This window comes from Pteropus vampyrus, unplaced genomic scaffold (genome assembly GCF_000151845.1).
Source record: "Pteropus vampyrus isolate Shadow unplaced genomic scaffold, Pvam_2.0 Scaffold47, whole genome shotgun sequence".
Classification (NCBI taxonomy): domain Eukaryota; kingdom Metazoa; phylum Chordata; class Mammalia; order Chiroptera; family Pteropodidae; genus Pteropus; species Pteropus vampyrus.
In genome coordinates, this window is record NW_011888828.1 from 4,141,380 (window position 1) to 4,161,748 (window position 20,369).

The 20,369-nt window shown below is 32.0% G+C and overlaps 1 protein-coding gene across 6 annotated transcripts in view; it reads left to right on the forward strand.

Moving 5' to 3' along the window:
• The window catches only part of LRBA (LPS responsive beige-like anchor protein), a 573,246-nt gene that overhangs the window by 492,397 nt on the left and 60,480 nt on the right, over nucleotides 1–20,369 (forward strand). For all 6 annotated transcript variants that reach the window (XM_023530214.1, XM_023530213.1, XM_023530212.1 and 3 more), the window contains one exon: nucleotides 10,061–10,228. In XM_023530214.1, the coding sequence (XP_023385982.1) occupies nucleotides 10,061–10,228 (168 nt within the window). The remainder of the gene's footprint in view (nucleotides 1–10,060; nucleotides 10,229–20,369) is intronic.

A 20,369-nucleotide genomic window follows, 5' to 3' on the forward strand; every position in this document is an offset into this window, starting at 1 on the left:
ATTAGGTTTGAGTTACCTGAAGCATACACTGAAAGAAGTAGCATGTTAGGTAGTTGACATTTTGAATTTGAAACTCTGGAGATGGTAATAATTGTCAGGTGAGGTAGTTAAAATCTACTCATCTAGCCTGAGTTATGTCAGAAACAAGGGCCTGGGACTGGATCATGAGCAACCCCTGAAGGAGGTAGACAGAGGAAAAGGAAAATCAGAAACGTAGAAAGAGAATCTGGAAGATTCATCCAGCTGTCTGGATGCTTGCTTATCTTCCCTCACTTCACATTTGCATTGTGGTGTTTATGTTTCCATAACATTTTGATTTTAGAAAAAAAACATTTTCAGTGGTGTACCTGTATCAGAAAGATGAGAAATTAAGTGAAAGGAGAGGTAAGGAATAAATAACAAATTTACTTTAATCTTTCAAAAAGTTTAGATTGTTGATCTCCTATTACCCAGGTATACATGGCTACATAAAAATAACTAAAGAAGACTGACTAGTCATTATTCCATTGATAATTCAGAAAGAGTCAGACCTATAATTTCTTGTGATTTAGACAATCATAGACTTTTATTACAGATGTTAAGGAATTTCTAAGAGTGGACAAACAGAGGCTAGTTCCATCAGCAGAGTGAAGTGTTTTATAAGGTTTGTATACAACCATATTCTCTATAGATTTTATATAGCTGACTTTCAGCAAACCTTGTGTTCTCAATACTAAATTATAGTCTATGGCTATATGATAGTTTTTAAAGTACATAACTGATACAGCTGAGTAGACAATATGTAAGAATTCTAACCAAGGACTTTTAAGGATGCAGAGTTTACAGATAACATCGTAGTTGGTAGAATTAGTCCTTTGCCTTTATTGTTAGTGAGAGTAGTTAGGATAGTTATAGTGCCATCTCTCAAGTGCTGCCACATCTCTTCAGAGATTTGTAACTGAAGAATCTTTGTGACTAAAGCATATACATTACAGAACGCTGTGTCTGTTTCACACTTGAAGATGTATTTCTGCTGTTGTGTCCTAAAGTATAGCCATTCTTCATGGCTCTGAGAATTATAGTGACCTTTTCAAAACTGCATCAAAGGTCATTTTGTAGTCTGAAGGTGCTTTGTAAGCTTTGTCTTTATTTTCAGTGGAAGACGCTTAATTTTTAAGAGGCTTAATCCCTTCATTCTGTCATATCAAAATGCTGTAAAAATCCAAATGCAGATTCAATATTAGGAAATGAAAAAAAAAGCTTTGCTGTCCAGTGTTGTAACCTCTAATCATGTGTGGCTATTATTTATTTGTAATGTAGCTAGTCTGGATTGAAATGTAGTGTACATGGTAAGTGTAAGATCCATTCAGATTTCTAAGATTTAATAGAAAATAATTGTTATATTGAATACATGTTTAAATGGTATTTTTATATTTCTGATTAAGTATACTATGTTAAAATTAATTGTATCTGTTTATGTTTTAAAATGTGGCCACTAGAAAATTTTTAATTATATACGTGACTAGCATTATATCGCTGTTGGACAGCACTGATGAAAAGTTTTGGTGGTCATTTTGTTACCCAGAGTATTTTTGGTTCGGACATCTCAGTATTGAACATGAACATATTTTAATATTTAAGTAGTATACACATTTCTGTTATAATTAAGCAGCTTTAGATCCCCCCAAAAAGGCTTAGGATTAATTTCAGATCTATAAAAGAAAGTCCAAAATATTAATACTAATTTCAAAACTGAATTAATCATTTACCGCGTAAACTGTTCTTTCTCCAGTATGATTAAGGTCTGAATCTGAAACTTGGATGTCTTCCCGAACTCCTTTTCCTTTACCTCTCATACTGGTAATTAGTTGGTGTAATAACTTTTATCTTAAATCTTTTTAAAAGATGCCCCTCTTCTTCACATCTAATGCTTCTAGGTTGAGGCTCTCAGTGCCTCTCACGTAGACTGTTGTAGTCATCTTAAAGATCCCCTTTTGCCTCCCTGCCCACACTCCAAATAGACATCTCATCTCATTCCCAGAATCTAGCATAGAACAGAACCTATAGTAAGCACTCAATAAGTGTTTGTACATTGAATGGATGACAGAGCAGCATGCTGATATTAATCAAAAGTTGTGGAATGAGAAAAGACTTTTAGTCCTACATAATGTATGTATATATAATTGCATACACAGAGTAAGTGCAGATGTAATTCTCTGGCTGAACTTGTGAATGGTTTAAAAAATATTCAGCAACTTTTGCGTTCATATTCTTTAGTTTAAGTTTTTCTTTATTGGGTATTCTTGGATGTGATGATATAATAAATATTATATTTTGCCAAGGATTTTGATTTGCCAATATAAGTTTATGGCAGTCAGTCCAGGGAGTCATTGGTGCCATAAAGACAGCCCCTTGTTTTTGTCTGGGGTCCCCGTGGGATTAAACTACATCTGGCAGTAAGTAGGGATTCTGATCTGGCCATCTTCAAAGGCAAGAGACTGCTAGTATTTATCAGATCTATTTGGATAAGCAAATGGGAAGGGATTAAATTTTTTTGTTTTGTTTTTCTTCCTTTTGTAACTGACTATAAAATGAAACCTCCAGAAGTTCATACAGCATATTAGTACATTTTTCAATGGTTATTGATGAAGAAACCTATTCTTTTTTTCTATACCTAGGTGGAAATTGAGAACTTTAGATTAATACTTTAATTACTTAAGCGTATGTTTTTATGACTCATTTATCTTAGAGATCATAACAGAAATTAACAACACTCAGAACTAATTTTCTAGGGATTTTAACATCATAAATTACTTTCTGAGGAAAGTCTTGGACCTATCTTAGGATAAGCCGGTATTCCTTCTGAGTGAAGGTGGGCCTGCCTTCCATGGAGGCTTGTTTGTGTCTTTCTGCTTATGCCCTTCACCTTTTTAAGAGATCTTTAGTCTTGTGACTCAGTTTAGCTGTTGTTGAAGCATGTGGCTCTACATTTAACTGACAAAATAAAATGGCTATATTCCAGGTACTTGTCTTAGAGTATAATCTAGATTTCACCATCCAGAGCCTCACCTAAGAGAAATAATGTTTATGCAGGATTGCCTGAAGAATATGTAGTCTCTCCATTTGTCTGTACTTTAAATCTATCCCAGGATTAAGTCAGTCCCTCAGAGAGTCACATACCTGGATTCCATCATATTGCCAAGGGAGGAATTTCTTATCTCAGAAATAGAAATAATGTGTTTTTCTAGGCCATCTGGTTTATTTTTACGTTATGGTCATATTTGATTCTTGTAAGTGTTCGTGTTTCTTTATGTTGCCTGCTAGAAAGCTTAGGGCCAACTACATGGTGCACCTTTAACAAGTCTATAGAATTTCATGATGTTATTTTTATGTACTTCTTATCCTTATTTTTGCATTACCTTACTTATGTTAAATTTATTTTATCTTAATTATGCATCATTGTAAGTTCTGAATTGTTTTTTGAATGAAGTCATGCAAAATGCAAACAAATAATAAAATGGATAGGTATATCAATCCTTTTATTATAGTTTCCCATTCGTTTTTACCAAATAGAATTTTTTTAAAAGCTCCATCTCCCTATGCGTATTATTATAACTAGTTTAAAATATCTGTATATTATGAATTCCTAGGTTTTAGATTAAGAGTGACCTAAGGTTGAAATGTTAATTAAATGTTTTAATGTTCTGTAGTTCTAAAGAAAATAGTTGATAAAATGTCAGCATATAGGACTATTTTAAACATTAGGAAAAAATCATCTCTCTGAAAAGGAGGGTAATTGTACAAGTTTGCCTAATCCTTTTGATCTTGGCACACAGCAATACAGACTTCAGTTGAGATTAAAACTATGAATTTCAAAGGAAACATGGCCTTCAGTGTGTAAAATATATAACAGCTGGTTGACGACTCCATTTAAAACTACACAATAACAATCGTAGACAGAATGATTCTCCTGCCAAAAGATGCACAAGTGCTTGATGGTTTTATCCAGATAGATACTAACTCACACTTTCCTTCAGTAATGATATAAATGTAGAAATGAACAGTGTGCTGCCAGCTCCAAAATCTCTCTTCTACCCAACAGTTCAAGGGCAGTTTAGAAGCACAGAAGAACTCCTTTTAGTGATTTCTCTATCTGCCTTGCAGCCGGAACTTCAGTATGTTGACAAAATTTCATTTTTTTAAGTCAATTATTTTTTTCTTAGCATCCCACAATTTTTTTTCTCTAAATCCTTGATTCTCCTTTTTTTTCCCTTTGGTATTCATGACTTAATTGTTCTTAATGTCACAGCTTCACACATATTTTTTTAAGCCCCCAAAGTTAATTTTTTCTTTGTGAATAGTATTAAATTTCACATTTTTGTTTTATATTTATATTACGGTGATATCTGAATTCTGAAGCGGTGTGATATATTGTAATTAATATGGGAGAATGTTAGGCTTATGTTAGTTGATTCTAGTTCACCATAATTTTAATATTTTCACCCTTATGTTTCACCTGAACAAGAAATTCTTAATAAGTTAATTAATGCATTTTTAAAAAATGAGATTAATGTGGAAAATCTTATTTGGAAAGCATATTTCTGGAAAATCTTATTTGGAAAGCATATTTGTATTCTGAATTTGTACCTGTCCATTATGAAAAAACATTGATTTTTCTGTGACCTTTGTTTCTTGAAACTTTTGATATAACATGACTAATTTTCTATTCTTTCAATTTATTTCAAAGAAGGGAAATGTACGCAACTAAATTTTTACTAAAATTACTTGGGTTGATCACAAATTCAGAGCCAGCATTTAAGGAGTTAATGTATCTTATTAGGGGGACAGGAAATCTGGCAACTATTGCAGAAACTAGACCTAATGGTGCACACAAACAATTTGTCAGTCTTCTTAAATGTGAATAGCTTTCCGCAAAGTGGCTGCTCTTGCTTTGTTTGAACAGGCTAAACTTTTCCTTTTTGGACTTTAAATCTTAGAAGTGAAATGTGATCCACATATTCAATCAAAATCATTTAATTCAAAGCATATTTTGATTGGAACAAAGTTGACATGGAAAGAAACTCTAGAATAAAAAAGTTGAAAGGACTTTATATCATATATTTAGCAGGAAAATTTGAAACAGTTCTAATTAGGCTGAAAAAAACAGCTTTCTTCAATGTAAATTACAAAGGTCATATATCAATGTTAAGGAAACATTACCACTAGTGTTTGAAATCCAGCACATGCAAACATAACAGACCAGTTCATTTTAAATCTGTATGTGTGTTTGTGTGTGTGTGTGTGTATGTGTATAGAAGGCTGTATTACATGTGTTTGAAATGAAAAATACTTAAAATTCCAAGCCCATAATGTTGAACATTCTTGCCAATTCAAACATTAACTCCTTTGAAACATATTCTATCTGTTCTCAAATGAATTGGGATGCTTAATTATAAGTACAATTAAAAATTTACCAAATTTTTATTCTTTCATTAAATTTATGATTAAATGTATCTTATAATTACTGTATACTAAGAGAGTTAGTCAGTGATTTTTAATTTTTTATTTGAAACATAACTATAGCATTTTGTATCTCAGAACTGAATTAGGCCTCTGGAAGCCTGGGAGTGGAAGTAGTGGTACAGGTGTGCAGACGCGTGTAACTGTGCTGTACAGACCTATATTCTTGTTATACAGTTCATTTAAAAGTTTAAATAGTATTTGCTCTTTTTATTTGATTTTTTCTAAAAATCATTTATCCTGTAGCTATCAGTAGCTTTTATTTAGTTGCTTTTTAAAAAATGGTGAGGTATGAGAACATTTAGCAGAAGTATAAATAAATATTAGCATTAATGTAGGAATTACAAGTACAAGAAACACAAGTAATATTACTTACTTACAAGTCAGGTTTCCTGGTCTCGAGGTAAACAATTTCCTAATAATTCTTTGTTAAGTGAAATTGGTTTTGATTTTACATAATTTTCACATTACAGAAAATGTGTTTGAAAATAAAAGAAAATTGCTAGAATGTCTCTTTAGAGTATCTCTAAAGCATGTATAGACTAACTAACCACATGATTAATGCCTTTATTTTAGAATTTTTATTCTCAAGTAGCTTAGAATTTCTTAGAAAAAGCAAACTATTTCAATATGTTTTATTATTTGACTCCACTATAGGAAACAAGAATAATTTTATGTAACTTTTTTTTTTTATCAATGAATAGTTCATATCTTTAATGAGTTAGTTTCATAAAAACATAGATTATGTTCTTTCAGTTAGATTATTAGACACATACTCACGTATGTTATAATTTCTGACACTGACTTACACAAACAAGTTATTTATGAATAATTTACTATTTATAATATTAAAGCTTTAATTTGTTGATGTTCTGCATGCATACCAAACAAATGAAAGTTACTGAGTGTTTGTATTTGACATCTGTATACTGTACTTTTTAGCATATCTCAAGTGTTTTAGTCTCTGTTTAATAGATCTCATTAAAAAAAACAGATATCAGCCCCCAGACAGTTTGTCAAGACTAATATGAGTCCCCCTGGATGGGATTGACAATTTGTGTGAGGCTTTATATTATAGGCTTTTCATAGTCTTATTTGATCCTTAACAATTGGACATTAGTCACTGATTTATTTTATAATAACTCAGATGAGTTGAATATTATTGTATTGTTAGACAGTTTAGTGGATTTTTTTTTTTTTTTTTTACAAATTTTACTCAGCACACATTGGATGTAAATGATGTATCCAGCCTACTGGGGAGTGCTAACAATTGATTGGTTAGGTTTGAGAGCAGCCTGTGAAGAATGTTACTATCCCCTAGCTGCAAACCATATTTAACTCCAGTCTTAATGAGGACTGTCTGTCTTAAAGGCTTTGAAAAATCTCTAATACTTAGCATTCCACTGGCATGTTTTTATTTTTTGTGACTAAAAATGTGGATATAAATAAATATTTTATATAGGTGTATTTTTAAAAATATGAACATATAAAAATGGTTTAAAGAATTTTTAATATGTTTTATGGTTTATGTGTTTGAATCACAAAAACAGAAGTTATAAAATATAATCCCAGGGTATTCCATTTTGAATTATTTGTATTTTTTCCCTCAATAATTTCCTCCTGCTTGTCTTTACTTCTTCCCTCAAGTCCTTAGCAAGTACATTTGTGTATTATTATATACTTTTCTGTAGGCAGCTGTCATTCACTGGTATCAAAAGGATGTTAAAGTCCTGAATTGACCTTATACTGAAATATACTAAAACTTTTTGTAATCCTCTTATGTCCATAATAGTTATTCCTTTGACTCTCTTTTTAAAGCTGTGATGTATTGCAAGAAATCTTTAAAGAACGTTAATAGGATTTTAGTTTGGTTTTTAAATTTTTATTTAAAATTTATTTATGAAAATGTGTTTATCAACCTCTGGAAAAGGCATGGCCCAGTAATTCTGTGAATTACTGGTCAGCCCCTTAAATGCTGACCAATATGACAGAGTAAAGGGAGGACTCTGAACCATGGCACTCTGGTCGTCTCTGCATGTGTGTTTGTGCTGTAATGTGAGCTGTGTCTTTAAGTTCAGTGTTTTTGCTTAACATTCTGATGTGGTGTCAAGGTGTAAAGGTTTAAGCATCTAAATCTAACCAGTTTCACCATTTTGAATGTGTATAACGAAGTAATATCGACATTAGGAAAACTCACAATTCTTTGATGACACATAAAATAAAATTGCCCTAGTATTTAGGACTTTAATATTGAGAAAATTCATTTGTTCTTTGTCATTTGCTGAGCCTTCTAGAATTTTATAGTCTCAAATCACAACACCATGGACACTCAAGAGACTCCTGACTGTTTTATCTTATTAAACAATTTTGAAATCATTAATTTTTAATTAGCTTGGATGCAGAGTTTTTTTTTTATTGTTTCAATAGTGTGTGTATATGAACTAAACATTTTTTATTTAAACTGCTGGCAAGAGTATTATTTACATAAATAAGTGTAGGTTCTTTCTGAGAATACACACTGTGAGTTTGCTTCATATGGTCACACTTTTTTGTAGACTCCGATACCACATGCAAATCTATTATAGTAGAGCTTTTCAGCAGTTTATTGACTCAAATTTTGAACAACTAAAAAGAATGTAAGCTTGAAGATATGTATAGGTCCTTCCCTGATTGAAAGTTCTAATTAAGTGAATTGGAGAAAATTAACTGAAATTAGCTGTCAGAAAGTCACATTTAAATGAGTGATGAGCTAGTCTGGCAGTAAACATTTAAATGATATAAATTGCCATTTAAGTGTATGGTTTAATGTTTGTCATGCATTAATGTGACATGAGACCGCAGTGACAATCAAGCAGCTTGCTCTAATTTGAACATATTTAGGGCTTTTGTGTGGAGTGCACTGCACACAATTTAAGACAATTGCTGTTTTTATGTGTCACTTTAAACACGCCCCCAGCCCCCTTTCCTACCCAAGGCCTAAGTTAGTAAAATAAACGTATCCTTTTTGTATACAATTTGCAATAACAGTTCCTGGATTTGGGGATTGATTTTTAAATCCATGTACTTAAAATAGGAATTTATTTAAAGTTATTACAAGCCCCTCTCATTTCAAATAAAATATGAAGTAGTTTACTAAAATTATAACTATAATGAGTTTTATAAGAGAAGTTGAAAATAATAACTTTCACAATTGAAACTAGCTAAAGGGTTTTTTAGATATATCTCATTTCTGGTATACTTGGAAATATGAGAATTACCTAGAATTTTGCTTATGGAATTATTTTTTTTACATTTTATATTATGTTATATATTGTGAAGCTATGTTAAATATTATTAAGGGAAATATATTTGAATTTAGCCATAAACATTTTTCTTATTTATAAACATATTACATATTTATTGTAATTAAACATATATTATGCAGGTGTACACCTGTGAACTAATAGGAACTTCTTTTGTGATGAGATGGTTTTTATCTGTTGGTTACTTGCTATAGAAGTTAGTCAATTTTGTTTTAAAACCAACATTTTTTTTATAGTATTGATAACACAGCAGCAGGTCACACCAAAAACATATCACAGCCATATACTTGTTACTCTGAAAGTAAGAATTTTAATGAGATACATTATAACTGTAAGTGTCGATTCTTTCTGAGAATACATATTGTGAATTTGTATTAACTGATATACTTCAAATTAAGCTTCAGGGTTTGAGTTTGAGAGATTTCTGATTTGAATTACATTATTTATTGATAAACTAGTTGATAATACTAAACTTTCATGTTCAAATAATTTTGAACAATAATAAATACTATAAATATGAATACTTATTTAAAAATAAGTATCTTTTTTTAAACTATTATTTATAACTTCATTAAATTCAGCAAATATTTAATGGTATCTGTTGCATTTTAGGTACAATGCTAGTAACTGAGAATGTAATGATAAATTGGAAGTGAATCTTGTACCCAGCATTTCCACTGAATGCTTAATTATGTTTATTCATTATTTTTTGGACATTATTATGTTGATGGCATCAAATATTTATGTTCATTTGATATTAATACCTAGAATAGTATTTCAGTATTAAGTATCCCTTCCAATATCTAATTTCTTGGCATAAAAACTCAGCTGAAATAAATAATTTGGTTACTGTTGTAATAAACAAAATGTTTATATTTAGAAAATTTATAAATATTGTTTTTACATTTACTGTTCTAAAGTAGCCTTTACACTGTATGACCTCTTCTCTTTGAAGTATAAATTGAATAGCTATTAGTTACGAGTGTGACCAAGACAGAATCAGTCCTAGCCCTCATCATGATTACATACAGTACGGTAGAAAATACCAAAACTTTAGCAATCTGTTACAGTTCAGTGTGGTAAGTGCTGGGAGGTCTCTAATTACATACAAAGGAGGACAGATTCTGGTGGAAAATAGGACATCGGAATAAGTCCGTTCAAGTAAATCTAGCACCAAACTTTGCTGCTTGTTCTATATTTCTCAACATATTTTATCAATAGAATTCAGCATTATAATACATTCTGTGGCCTTTTTTCAGGCCCTGGAGAGTGAATTTGTTTCCTGCCAGCTTCACCAGTGGATTGATCTCATTTTTGGCTATAAACAGCAAGGACCAGAGGCTGTTCGATCTCTCAATGTATTCTATTACCTGACCTATGAAGGAGCTGTCAACCTGAATTCAATAACTGATCCTGTATTGAGAGAGGTAAGTTATCTGTCTGGTCTAACAGGTGTGTTTAGCCTAAAGGTACTAAATATCATCTTCCCCATGCTTTTATTTTACTAATCATCAAACTGAAACCAGACGGGTGAAGTTACTTTTATGGAATAACCGTTCAGTTAGGGACTTAGATGGGACTTAAACCCAGGACATCCCTCCAACAAAATGTTTGACTCAATAAAAATTGAGAGCATTTTCAGTTTGAACTCAAGATATCAGTAATCATATCTATAATTTTGAAGGCTAATTTAAAGTATTAGGAAAATAGTAATTAATTCATTAAAGAAATAAGAGTATAAGCATAAATCTATTTAAATGTGATAAGATATATTTATTTATAGCACATATGTACATGTATAACCATATAGAAGTCAACAGCAGGAATGAAGTCTAAAGCTTCCATACATTATCACACTTGATGTTAGATGTTATTGAGACTTGCTTCGTCTTTGTTATTTAATTTCTTAGGTAAAACACTCAAAACACGTTTTTGACAAATATAGGATTCACCAGAGTCTTTATATAGCCTTGCTTTTTTCTTTCTTTCTTTTTTTTTTTTTTAGTATTTTAATCTAATTATATATCCTCCTAACTCTAATGTACATCATGTGAAAAGATTATAGAATTGAACAGATATCACCTTATATATCTATATAATTTTAGAGCATGACTACATTTAAGAAACCAAGACTTTGATTCATAGGGAAATTTGTATGTCATTTTAAAGAGAACGTTATTTGTAATAAGTAAGGTTTGTCATTTTTCACAGTACTTGATGCATTCCTTTATAATTCTACTTATGGCCTGGTCATGTTGACAGTATATTATAAGTGCATATTTAAGTATACTTGCCAATATATATTATCACCTAGTTTATGTGCTATATAAAGGTTAATACACAGACAAAAGCGCTATATACTAGATATATGTTTGTCTTAAACTGCACAGGTTTTGAGTTGCTGTTTTCTAAGAAAGTTCATTTTAGAACTGGATCGAGTGAATTCTTAAAGACTAACAATTTTTCAGTTCTTCGAAAACATTCTGTTCAGTGGGCATTTTATTTTATTAGCGCATGATAGAACACACCTGGGGTCCTGTGTGTGAAATCGAGTTAAAGCAAACATGCAAATGGTGGTACCAAACAGTGGGTAATTTCATTGTTAGAATGGAATAGTGTAGGCCCGTTCACCTTCTTTGTTATTGTTTTAACAATATTTGAACAATGCTATTGTTCTATAAATGTCCATAATTCTTCATAAAATATATCTCCTGCTTCTATTCAATTTCCCTTATAGTAATTATCCATATCTCTACATATCTGTAATATGACTGAAATCATATATGATAGATTTTATCTTCTGTTTTACTTAACGTACTAGTGAGCATATATTATTTTACATCGCTATATAATATGTGTAGTTTTAATTTTGAACTTCCAAAATATTCTGTAGAGTAGCTATGAAAACATACTTAGTTCTATTTCTCTCAATGTAGGATTCTGTTAAAGACTTTTCTATTGGTATGTCCATGATAATATAACTATCCCTTTCATGTCACTAAAGTTTTGTAACATTGCGTCATAAAAGATGGCTTTATGCCTATGTCTGTGTGATGCTGCTAGTTAAAAAGGTAAAATATTCAATCAGCTGGTTGTTTCCCCTACAGAACACCCAACATAATTGGATCTTTTTTTTTTTTTTTTTTTGGAATTCTGGATTGACCACCTCTCTTCCTCACACACACCAATGACTTACTGAAGGAGTTTACCATATACTATTTATAGTATAATCTAAAAGAGCACTGTCTCATATAATTTCCTCCAGGGATGGTAATGTTCATTATATCTAAAATGTCCAGTATGGTAGCCACTAGTCATAAGTAGCAATTGTGCATTTCAAATGTGCTAGTGTGACGGAGGAACTGAATGTTTTATTTTATTTAATCTTAGTTAATTAAAATTTAAATAGCCACATATAGCTACCATATTGGACAATGGAGATCTATAAGACTGTCATATATCTTTGATGACCATATTTTTCTAATCTAAATTCAGGGCATGGGCTCAGACAATGGAACAATAAATATTTGTTAAATTAACTTGGTAGAATATTTGAAATGGGGCATACTTCATTTAGACATGAGATATGTAGTTGAAATAGATATGTAAACTAATTTTTAATTTTACTTCAACATGTTATGACTTCAAATAATATTTTTGTGGTAAATAAATATAACAAAATTTACCATTTTAACCATTTTTCACTGTATGGTTCAGTGGCATTAAGTACATTCACATCGTTATGCAACCATTACTACCATCTATCTCCAGAAGAATTTCATCTTCTCAAATTGAAATTCTGTATGCTTTAAACAGTAATTCCTTATCCCCATGCCCTCAGCCCTTGACATCCATCATTCTACTTTCTGCATCTAGAAATCTGAGTACTCTAGGTGCCTCTTGGGAGTGGAATCCTATAGTACTTATATTTTCGTGACTGGCATATTTCACTTAGTATGTCTTCATGTTCATCCATGTAGCATGTGTCAGAATTACCTTACTTTTTAAGACTGAATAATATTCCATGGTATATGTATACCTTTTGTTTATCCATTCATCTTTCTGTGGACATTTTGGGTTGTTTCCTCCTTTTGGTTATTGTAAGTAATGCTGTAAACATTGGTGTGAAGTATCTTAAGTCCCTACTTTCATTTCTTTTGGATATATACCCAGAAGTGAAATTGCTAGATTATATGGTAATTCTGTATTTAAGTTTTTGAAGAACCACCATAACAAATAAGTTTTTAATATTTTTCATGATCAGTATTTGCTAAAGACTATTTAAAACTTGGCTGAAAGTTTCTTTGATGTCCTTTTCTTCCCGACAACCCCAAGTAGTTAATTATTAGCAAATTAAAACTTTGGAGAGCTTTCTACTCATCACACCCTAATTAATTTTTATATTGTATATTATCTAAACATATATATTATACATTAGACTCAACATTCATTCTAAAAACATGGACTATTATGTTCTAAGTGTGGTATGTACTTGATTTTCTTGAAAGAATATATCGCTTCGTTACTTAGTACTATTCATAGAAATATACATGATTAGTAAATATGCATGAATGTTATTAAAACAAATGTGATAATCTTTTCTTATGGCCATTTCATATCATAGTGCTAAATCTTATAGCGTAATGCATGCAATATGATACAGTAGAATGAACAAACCAAACGAAATGTGAATTTGATTCTTGGCCCTGATGACTATTAGTTGTGTGACATAGATCTTCCTGAGATTCTGTTACCTCATATATAGAATAGGTATGATAATGCCTTCCCCAAGAGGATTACATGATCTATAATGCATGTAAAGTGCCTAGATGGTGCCTATCCGTCCTAAATACTCAGCAAGTATTATTTCCTTCTTTATGTTGTTCACTGTTAAACCCATGGGTTAGGAAACACAACTATAAAAATATGAATTCCTGATTGCATCATAGAAAAGATCATAAAATGTTGGCACTAGAGCAGTAATTAGAGACCGTTTCCTAGTGGACACATGTAGAATTCATTGTAAAGCGAGGCAAGGAGAAGACAGAAGAGAAGAATGAATAGGTCATTAATTTATTCATTTTTTTCAATAACCTTTTACTAAACCCAAATTATGTAATAAGGTTGAGGAGTTGAAAGGCAAGTCTCTACCTTCATCAGCTGGAGTTTATTGTCTAGTGGGGAAACATGGGTAAGTAAACAAATATAATATACTGTAATAAATTCAGTAAAGGGATAAATATACTATATGTATGCACAGTCATAGAAGATAGGCACTAGACCCAGACAGGCTGAATCCAAGCATGTTTTCTGGGAAACGGGAGACTGGTGAAATAGATTGAAAGATGAATAAAACATTGGGTAGAGTCGTGAGCAAATGATACCTACACAGAAGACACTGCATAAGCTTCCTACACATTGGTGAAAGAGATCACAGTTAGAGAATATGATATTTGTGAAATGATCCAAAGGTGATAAGATGAGAGAGACAGACAGGAGCCAGACCACAAAGGGCCTTCAGAACCATAAAAAGTAATTTTAACTGCATTATAAGGCGGTAGATTAAAGATTAGAGGTTGGTTACATTACCACATGTATGTTTTAGAACACATCTGGAAGAAGATTGAACAGATAAGAACTGAAAAGTACCGATTAGGGTATTCTAAGTCATTAGTGATTTTAGAGAAAGTAGCTTAGAAGGTGACCGTGTTTCTGTGTTTATCGGAAAGATTTAAAAAGAGGGAAGACGTCAAACATACAAGAAAGCAAGCTTGTAATAGACTACCAAGCTCTGTAAAGAAGAGGAACAAAATCCAGAACACAGAGATGAGCACTGGACAGCAGGGAACTCTACTCCCTTGTCTGAGATTAAAGAATAGAAGGTTAGCTCGGGGACTAGTATGAGTAAATGTGCATGAATGATGTGGAAAGGCAACAAGATTATGAGAGTTTATGCCAAGAGTGAAATAATACTTAGAGAAATACCTAGCATGGTGATGGATGCTTAATAGATGCCCATAATAAGTAAATAATTATTTTCTTTCCATGTTGTTTTTCTGTGTTCTCAACAGCAGGATAATAAGTATAGAAAAATGCTGAATTGTGAAGACGCACGTGTGTATGCAAAGTATATATGGAGAGAGAGAGGAGATTTTTGCCATGAAAGTATGGGGGAATATATAAAAAAGAATTGAAAGTGTAAGGGCGATTGATGAAATTGTTGAAGGGATACTGCTGAAGGGGTGGATCTAGGCTAGTTTGACTAGGTAAGAAAGAGGCTGATAAATTGGGAGAGTTTATTCTTTTGTTTATTATATATTCTTTTAGTCAACAAATACTCATTTTTTTACAAGGTGCTAAAAATACAGAGATAAGCAAGAAAGTCAGAGGAAGTCTCTTTTCTCACGGAGCTCACATTCTAACAGGATGCACAGAAAATAAACAATAAAAATTAATTTTATTTCCCGATATGTGATATGAGGAAAATAAGACTGGGTGAGGGGATACTGAGTGACTTGGGAATAGGGCAGGTGCTGTTTCACAGGTTCCTCACAGACTGCCTCTTTCTTCAGGCACATTGTTTCCTTCTAAACTTTGAGCCTGGAGTAGAGCTGCACAAGAAGACCCAAGGAGGCAGTTCCCACTGCTCTAACCCTGGCCAAGGACATGTCTCCAGGCCGGGGCAGCCTTCAAGTCAAGTCTTATCACAGACCTTCTGCCAGTTGTAAAACTCCCACTATTGCCATCTACTAATTTACTCCCCACCCTATTTCTAGGCTACACCACCTTTACTTCAGAATCTTGTTCTAAGAGACTTTAACTCTGACTTTACTGATATCTCCAATATCAGTAAATTTGTGCATACACTTGACTTAGATTAAAACATTATCTCTGCAGAATCACAATAATGGTACCAGGATAAGTTTCTGCCTTTCTAGTATTAAAAGCAGGTTGGATTAGATTTATTTCTCTTCCGTATCTATAGTTCTACTTATTTCTGTTCACTTCTATATGTTTAGTTTAATCTGGGACACTTTGATGTTCACATTCATAGACAGTTCACAGACGCAAACTGTCTACGTCAAGTCACGTCTACTTGAGAAAGCTCTGTTCCTCTTGAGAAAGTGTTATTCCGGAGTGCATGGTTAATACATATGGCATAGTAAGTGATCATAAAAATAATCTCTCTCTCTAAAAAAAAGCATTAAACAATAGAAATAATAACCATGAGGAGATGAAGAGTAATCAGAGAGACAGCCTGTAGCACATTAAACTTTTATGTTGTTTTTAATTTTTAGAAAACAGCTGGGTTATCAATATACAACAGCATCTGCATTTGCATATATTACATACCAGAAAGAATTATTTTTCAGGCAGATATGCTAATCTTTTCAAATATCTGTGACCTCCAACTAAAGGATATATTCTCCTTATCTGTGTATTCTGAGAGGCCTCTTTACTCTCCTTTATTTCTCTATCTCTTTGGTTCTTTCTTTTTTCTTTTCCTCCACCTTTACCAGTTTATAAATCTGCTCTGTTTTTCTAGCATTACATATTCTTTTTTATTTGCATTTTTTAAATTGAGGTATAATTGACATAAAACATTATATGAGTTTCAAATGTACAGTGTAAGGATTTAATATTTGTATATATTAGAAAATGATCACCATAAGTCTAGTTAACATCTGTCACTATACAAAAGTTATAGGATTTTTTTCTTGTGATCAGTACATATATTCTTTTATAGACAAGGTACAAAAAATTATAAAAAAAATTATTTTCTGATTGTCAATTCTGCTAAATTTGGTTTGACTCATTCAGATCTCTTCATACTTGTCAAATGTATGAAGATCTTATCAAGCCTTTCTAACACCATTTCAGAAAACCTAAAAACCAAGGGAAGAAGAAATTAAAAAAGAGAAAAAATAGGATAATTCAATACAGGATCAGATATGAATAAGAATAAATATTTTTATTAAGGAAAAACCTGATTTCCAAATTCACAAAATAAATACATGAGTTGAATATTAATTTTATGAAATAATTTTTCCTTTCTTTGAAATTTATAACATATTTTCCTTAAAAAAATTCTTTAATGTATTTAGTATATCATTGTATTTACAGGCATGGTTTCTAGAACAATTCTGTATTCTTATCCAGAATTCACCTGTCAATTCTCATATTTATGCTATTTGCTATTTCTAGAAGTTGAGAGCTCAGTTATCTAGCTCTTAGTATAAAACAGTTCACTGATGGAGTTCTGGTAGGTCACTAATAAGTTTTTAAAAGTTGTATATAAAGTGAAGTGCTCTGAGTTAGATGTGTTCACTATATAAAGGAGCACAAAGGAAGAGCAGCCAACCCAAATTAAGGGAGGAATAACGCCTAAACATAATTCTTCAGAAATGAAGAGTTAAGTAGGTAAAGCAGTAGAAAGAGTAGGGGAATTCAAGGCAGAGAGTACAGTATGTGGGGAGGAGTACAGCATGGCTCTCTGCGACTGGGAAAAGCCACGTGTTTGGTGGAGAAGGCATAAGAAGTTGGTGATGAAGAACAGCTAGGTTGATGGTATCTTAAAAACATATTTGGAAACCATTTATGTCCATCATTAGCCTAAGCCACCATCACTGTCTCTCCTCTGGGCTAGTGTTAGTAGACCTTCTCACTTTTTTCTACCCTTACCTACCTACAATCCACATTCCATAGAGCTTCCAAAGTGGTATTTTAAAGTGTAAATCAGATCATGTCACTCCTCTACTTAAACCTTCCTACTTCACATTAAACATAGAATAAGATCCTACTCGATCCGTATGATCTGTCCCCTGCCTACCTCTCTGATCTCATGCCATGCTGTTTTCTTCCTCATTCACGTGCCCTGTCCCACTGACCTTCTTCTGTTCCTATTCATGTGAAGGTGATCACTGACTTAGTGCCTTTGTATCATAGCCATTCTCTCTGACTGTCACAGATTTTCATATGCTGACCCCTTGTCATTTATGCCTCAGCTTAAAAGTCATCTCTTCAGTAAGGATTTGCCTTCATACCTCCAATCTAGTTATCTTTTCGTTACTAATTTTAACTTAATTTAGAGCTAAAGCCTGTGGAATAGATGATACAGATTCTTTGAAATCTGTTGAGACTTGGCTCACTGTGGACATAGTCAGTTTTTATAAATATTCTATGCATACTTGAAAAACAATGGTTCTACAGTTTTTAGGAGGAGAGGCCATTTTACAGTAAAATAGTGACTAAAGAGAAGTAAGGCGTAAATTAGTGAGTGATTTTTTTCATTATTAATATTGTTCTATGCTATATTTGACCTTTAAACAAATTCCATACTACTGTTCTTTTTCAATTCTTATGCTTTTTTCATCTTTTTCCTATTTCTCCCCTCAAAGTATCAGTTCTTGTTACTGTGTCACGTATGTCTACCTTTTGGGGACCCCTCCTACTCTACAATTTATTATTTCTTAGATGCGATAGCTTGAGAAACCAAATAACCAGATATAGTAGAACTAAATTAAAGGTAAAGTAAATAGGTTTTGATTACTTTATCAGATACAAAAACCTAAACTACAGTAATCAAAACAACATGTTCTAATGAAGTAACTAAAGTTCAGTGGAGCAAAATAGACCTTCCAGAAATAGGCACCTTACATATGCGGGTATATGATAGAGGTAGTATTTTAAATCACTGTGAAAAGGCCTTCTTATTCAATATGTGATGTTAGGACAGGTAGCTAATTGCTTGGAATATAAATTAATTAAATCTATACTTCACATCTTAAAGTGAAAGAAATTACAAATGAATTATACATGTATTTATTTGGAATAAAGAGTATGTTATAAATATAAAATGTAAAACTACAGAACTTAGAAGATAATATAGCTGAGTAGTTTTATAATCTTGAAATGGAGAAAGGTCTATTTCATAAGTCTGTCACAACCAAAAGTCATTAAGAAAATTGATATATTTGGTTACATAAAAATCTAAAGTTTTGTACATCAGGAAAAAAAAAAAACAAATAACAAAGTTCATGAGCAGATAATTCACAAAAGATGAAATACAAACCACAAATGGAAAGTAGTTCATCCTTACTAGTAATCAATGAAATTAAATTTGAAATGCAACAGCATTTTTGCCTATGGAATTATCTAAGATTAAAAATAATGACAATTCCCGATGTTCATTTGAAAATAGATATTGTCATATATTTGGTGAGGGTGGAAATAGGTTGAACCTTTATAGCAGTCCGTGTCAGTTTTGAAATATTCATGCACTTATTTACTTACCTTAACAGAAAGGAATAACTGAGAAAGTATGCAAAAAATGTATATTCAATCATATAGTTATTTTAAAAATAAAACACATAAATGTCTAACAGAGAACTGGTTAAATAAATATTAGTAAATCCATACAGTGGAATGTTGTACAGCATCAGAAATATTGCTATATAGGTCTTAGATGTATTGCCATAGAATTATATTTTGCCATAGTACAGTGAAAAACAGATTATGTTATGAAACATAGACTATAAATTGTATATGTGTATATATGCATAAGGAAGAATCTGGAATTATAGACCCCAAGGTGTTTGTGTGGTCATCTGGCCAAAGGTGGTCATTATCTTTGGTTAGAGAGATCATGGAATTCTTTCATTTGCTACTTTCTGTATTCTAAAAATTGTTTTGTTTTAAAATTAAGGGGGAAAAACCAATCCATAACTTTTTTTTTCTTTTAAGAGGAACAATCTCTTCTTGAAAATCTGAACATTAGATGCACAGTCACATGAGAATAAGGATACCATCTTTGCCGTTGGCCGTTTGGAGGTCTTTTTTGATTACTTTCTGGTTTTTGGCCATGTTCAGTGTTGCCAGGATAGTGACTTTGTATCATAATCTTCATGTAACTTTGATAAAGATGAAAGCATTTACAATTGCTTAACTTCTATCTCACTCAAATCAGAGTACCTCCAATCTCTCAATTTGTTATTTAACTCACTGAGCTGTGATTTTTTTTCATCAATTTGAGTTTATTTCTTCACTTTTCCCATTGGATTTGAGGAGAACCAAAAAGATCACTTATACTGTTAGGGAAAATATCTTAATTATATTACTGTTCATTGTAGTTCTTGTCATGTATTCAAAAAGCAAGAAGGCTTTTGGCCTAAGATTTTTGAATTCTAGATCTCTGGGTTTACGAGAGAGAGAGAGTGTGTGTGTGTGTGTGTGTGTGTGTGTGTGTGTGTGTGTGTGTGTGTAGTTATATAAAGGACTTTAAGAACTCATTTATCAAAACAATGCGTATTAACTATTAAAAAATTCAAGTAATGCAACAGGATAAAGTCAAAGAGTGGAAATCCCCAATCCCCAAATTTGGACTATAGCTATAGCAGTTCCTATATGATGTAGTTTGATATATACAGAAAAAGCCTCTGACACAGAATTCATCACCTTTTACTAATGCTTGAAATTCCACCATTAGAGATAACTTATTTGGTTACAAATCTTGTTCTTTTTTAAACAATCCTTTTCAGTCATTCAGCTGTCTGTGCACAGGATTTGGTA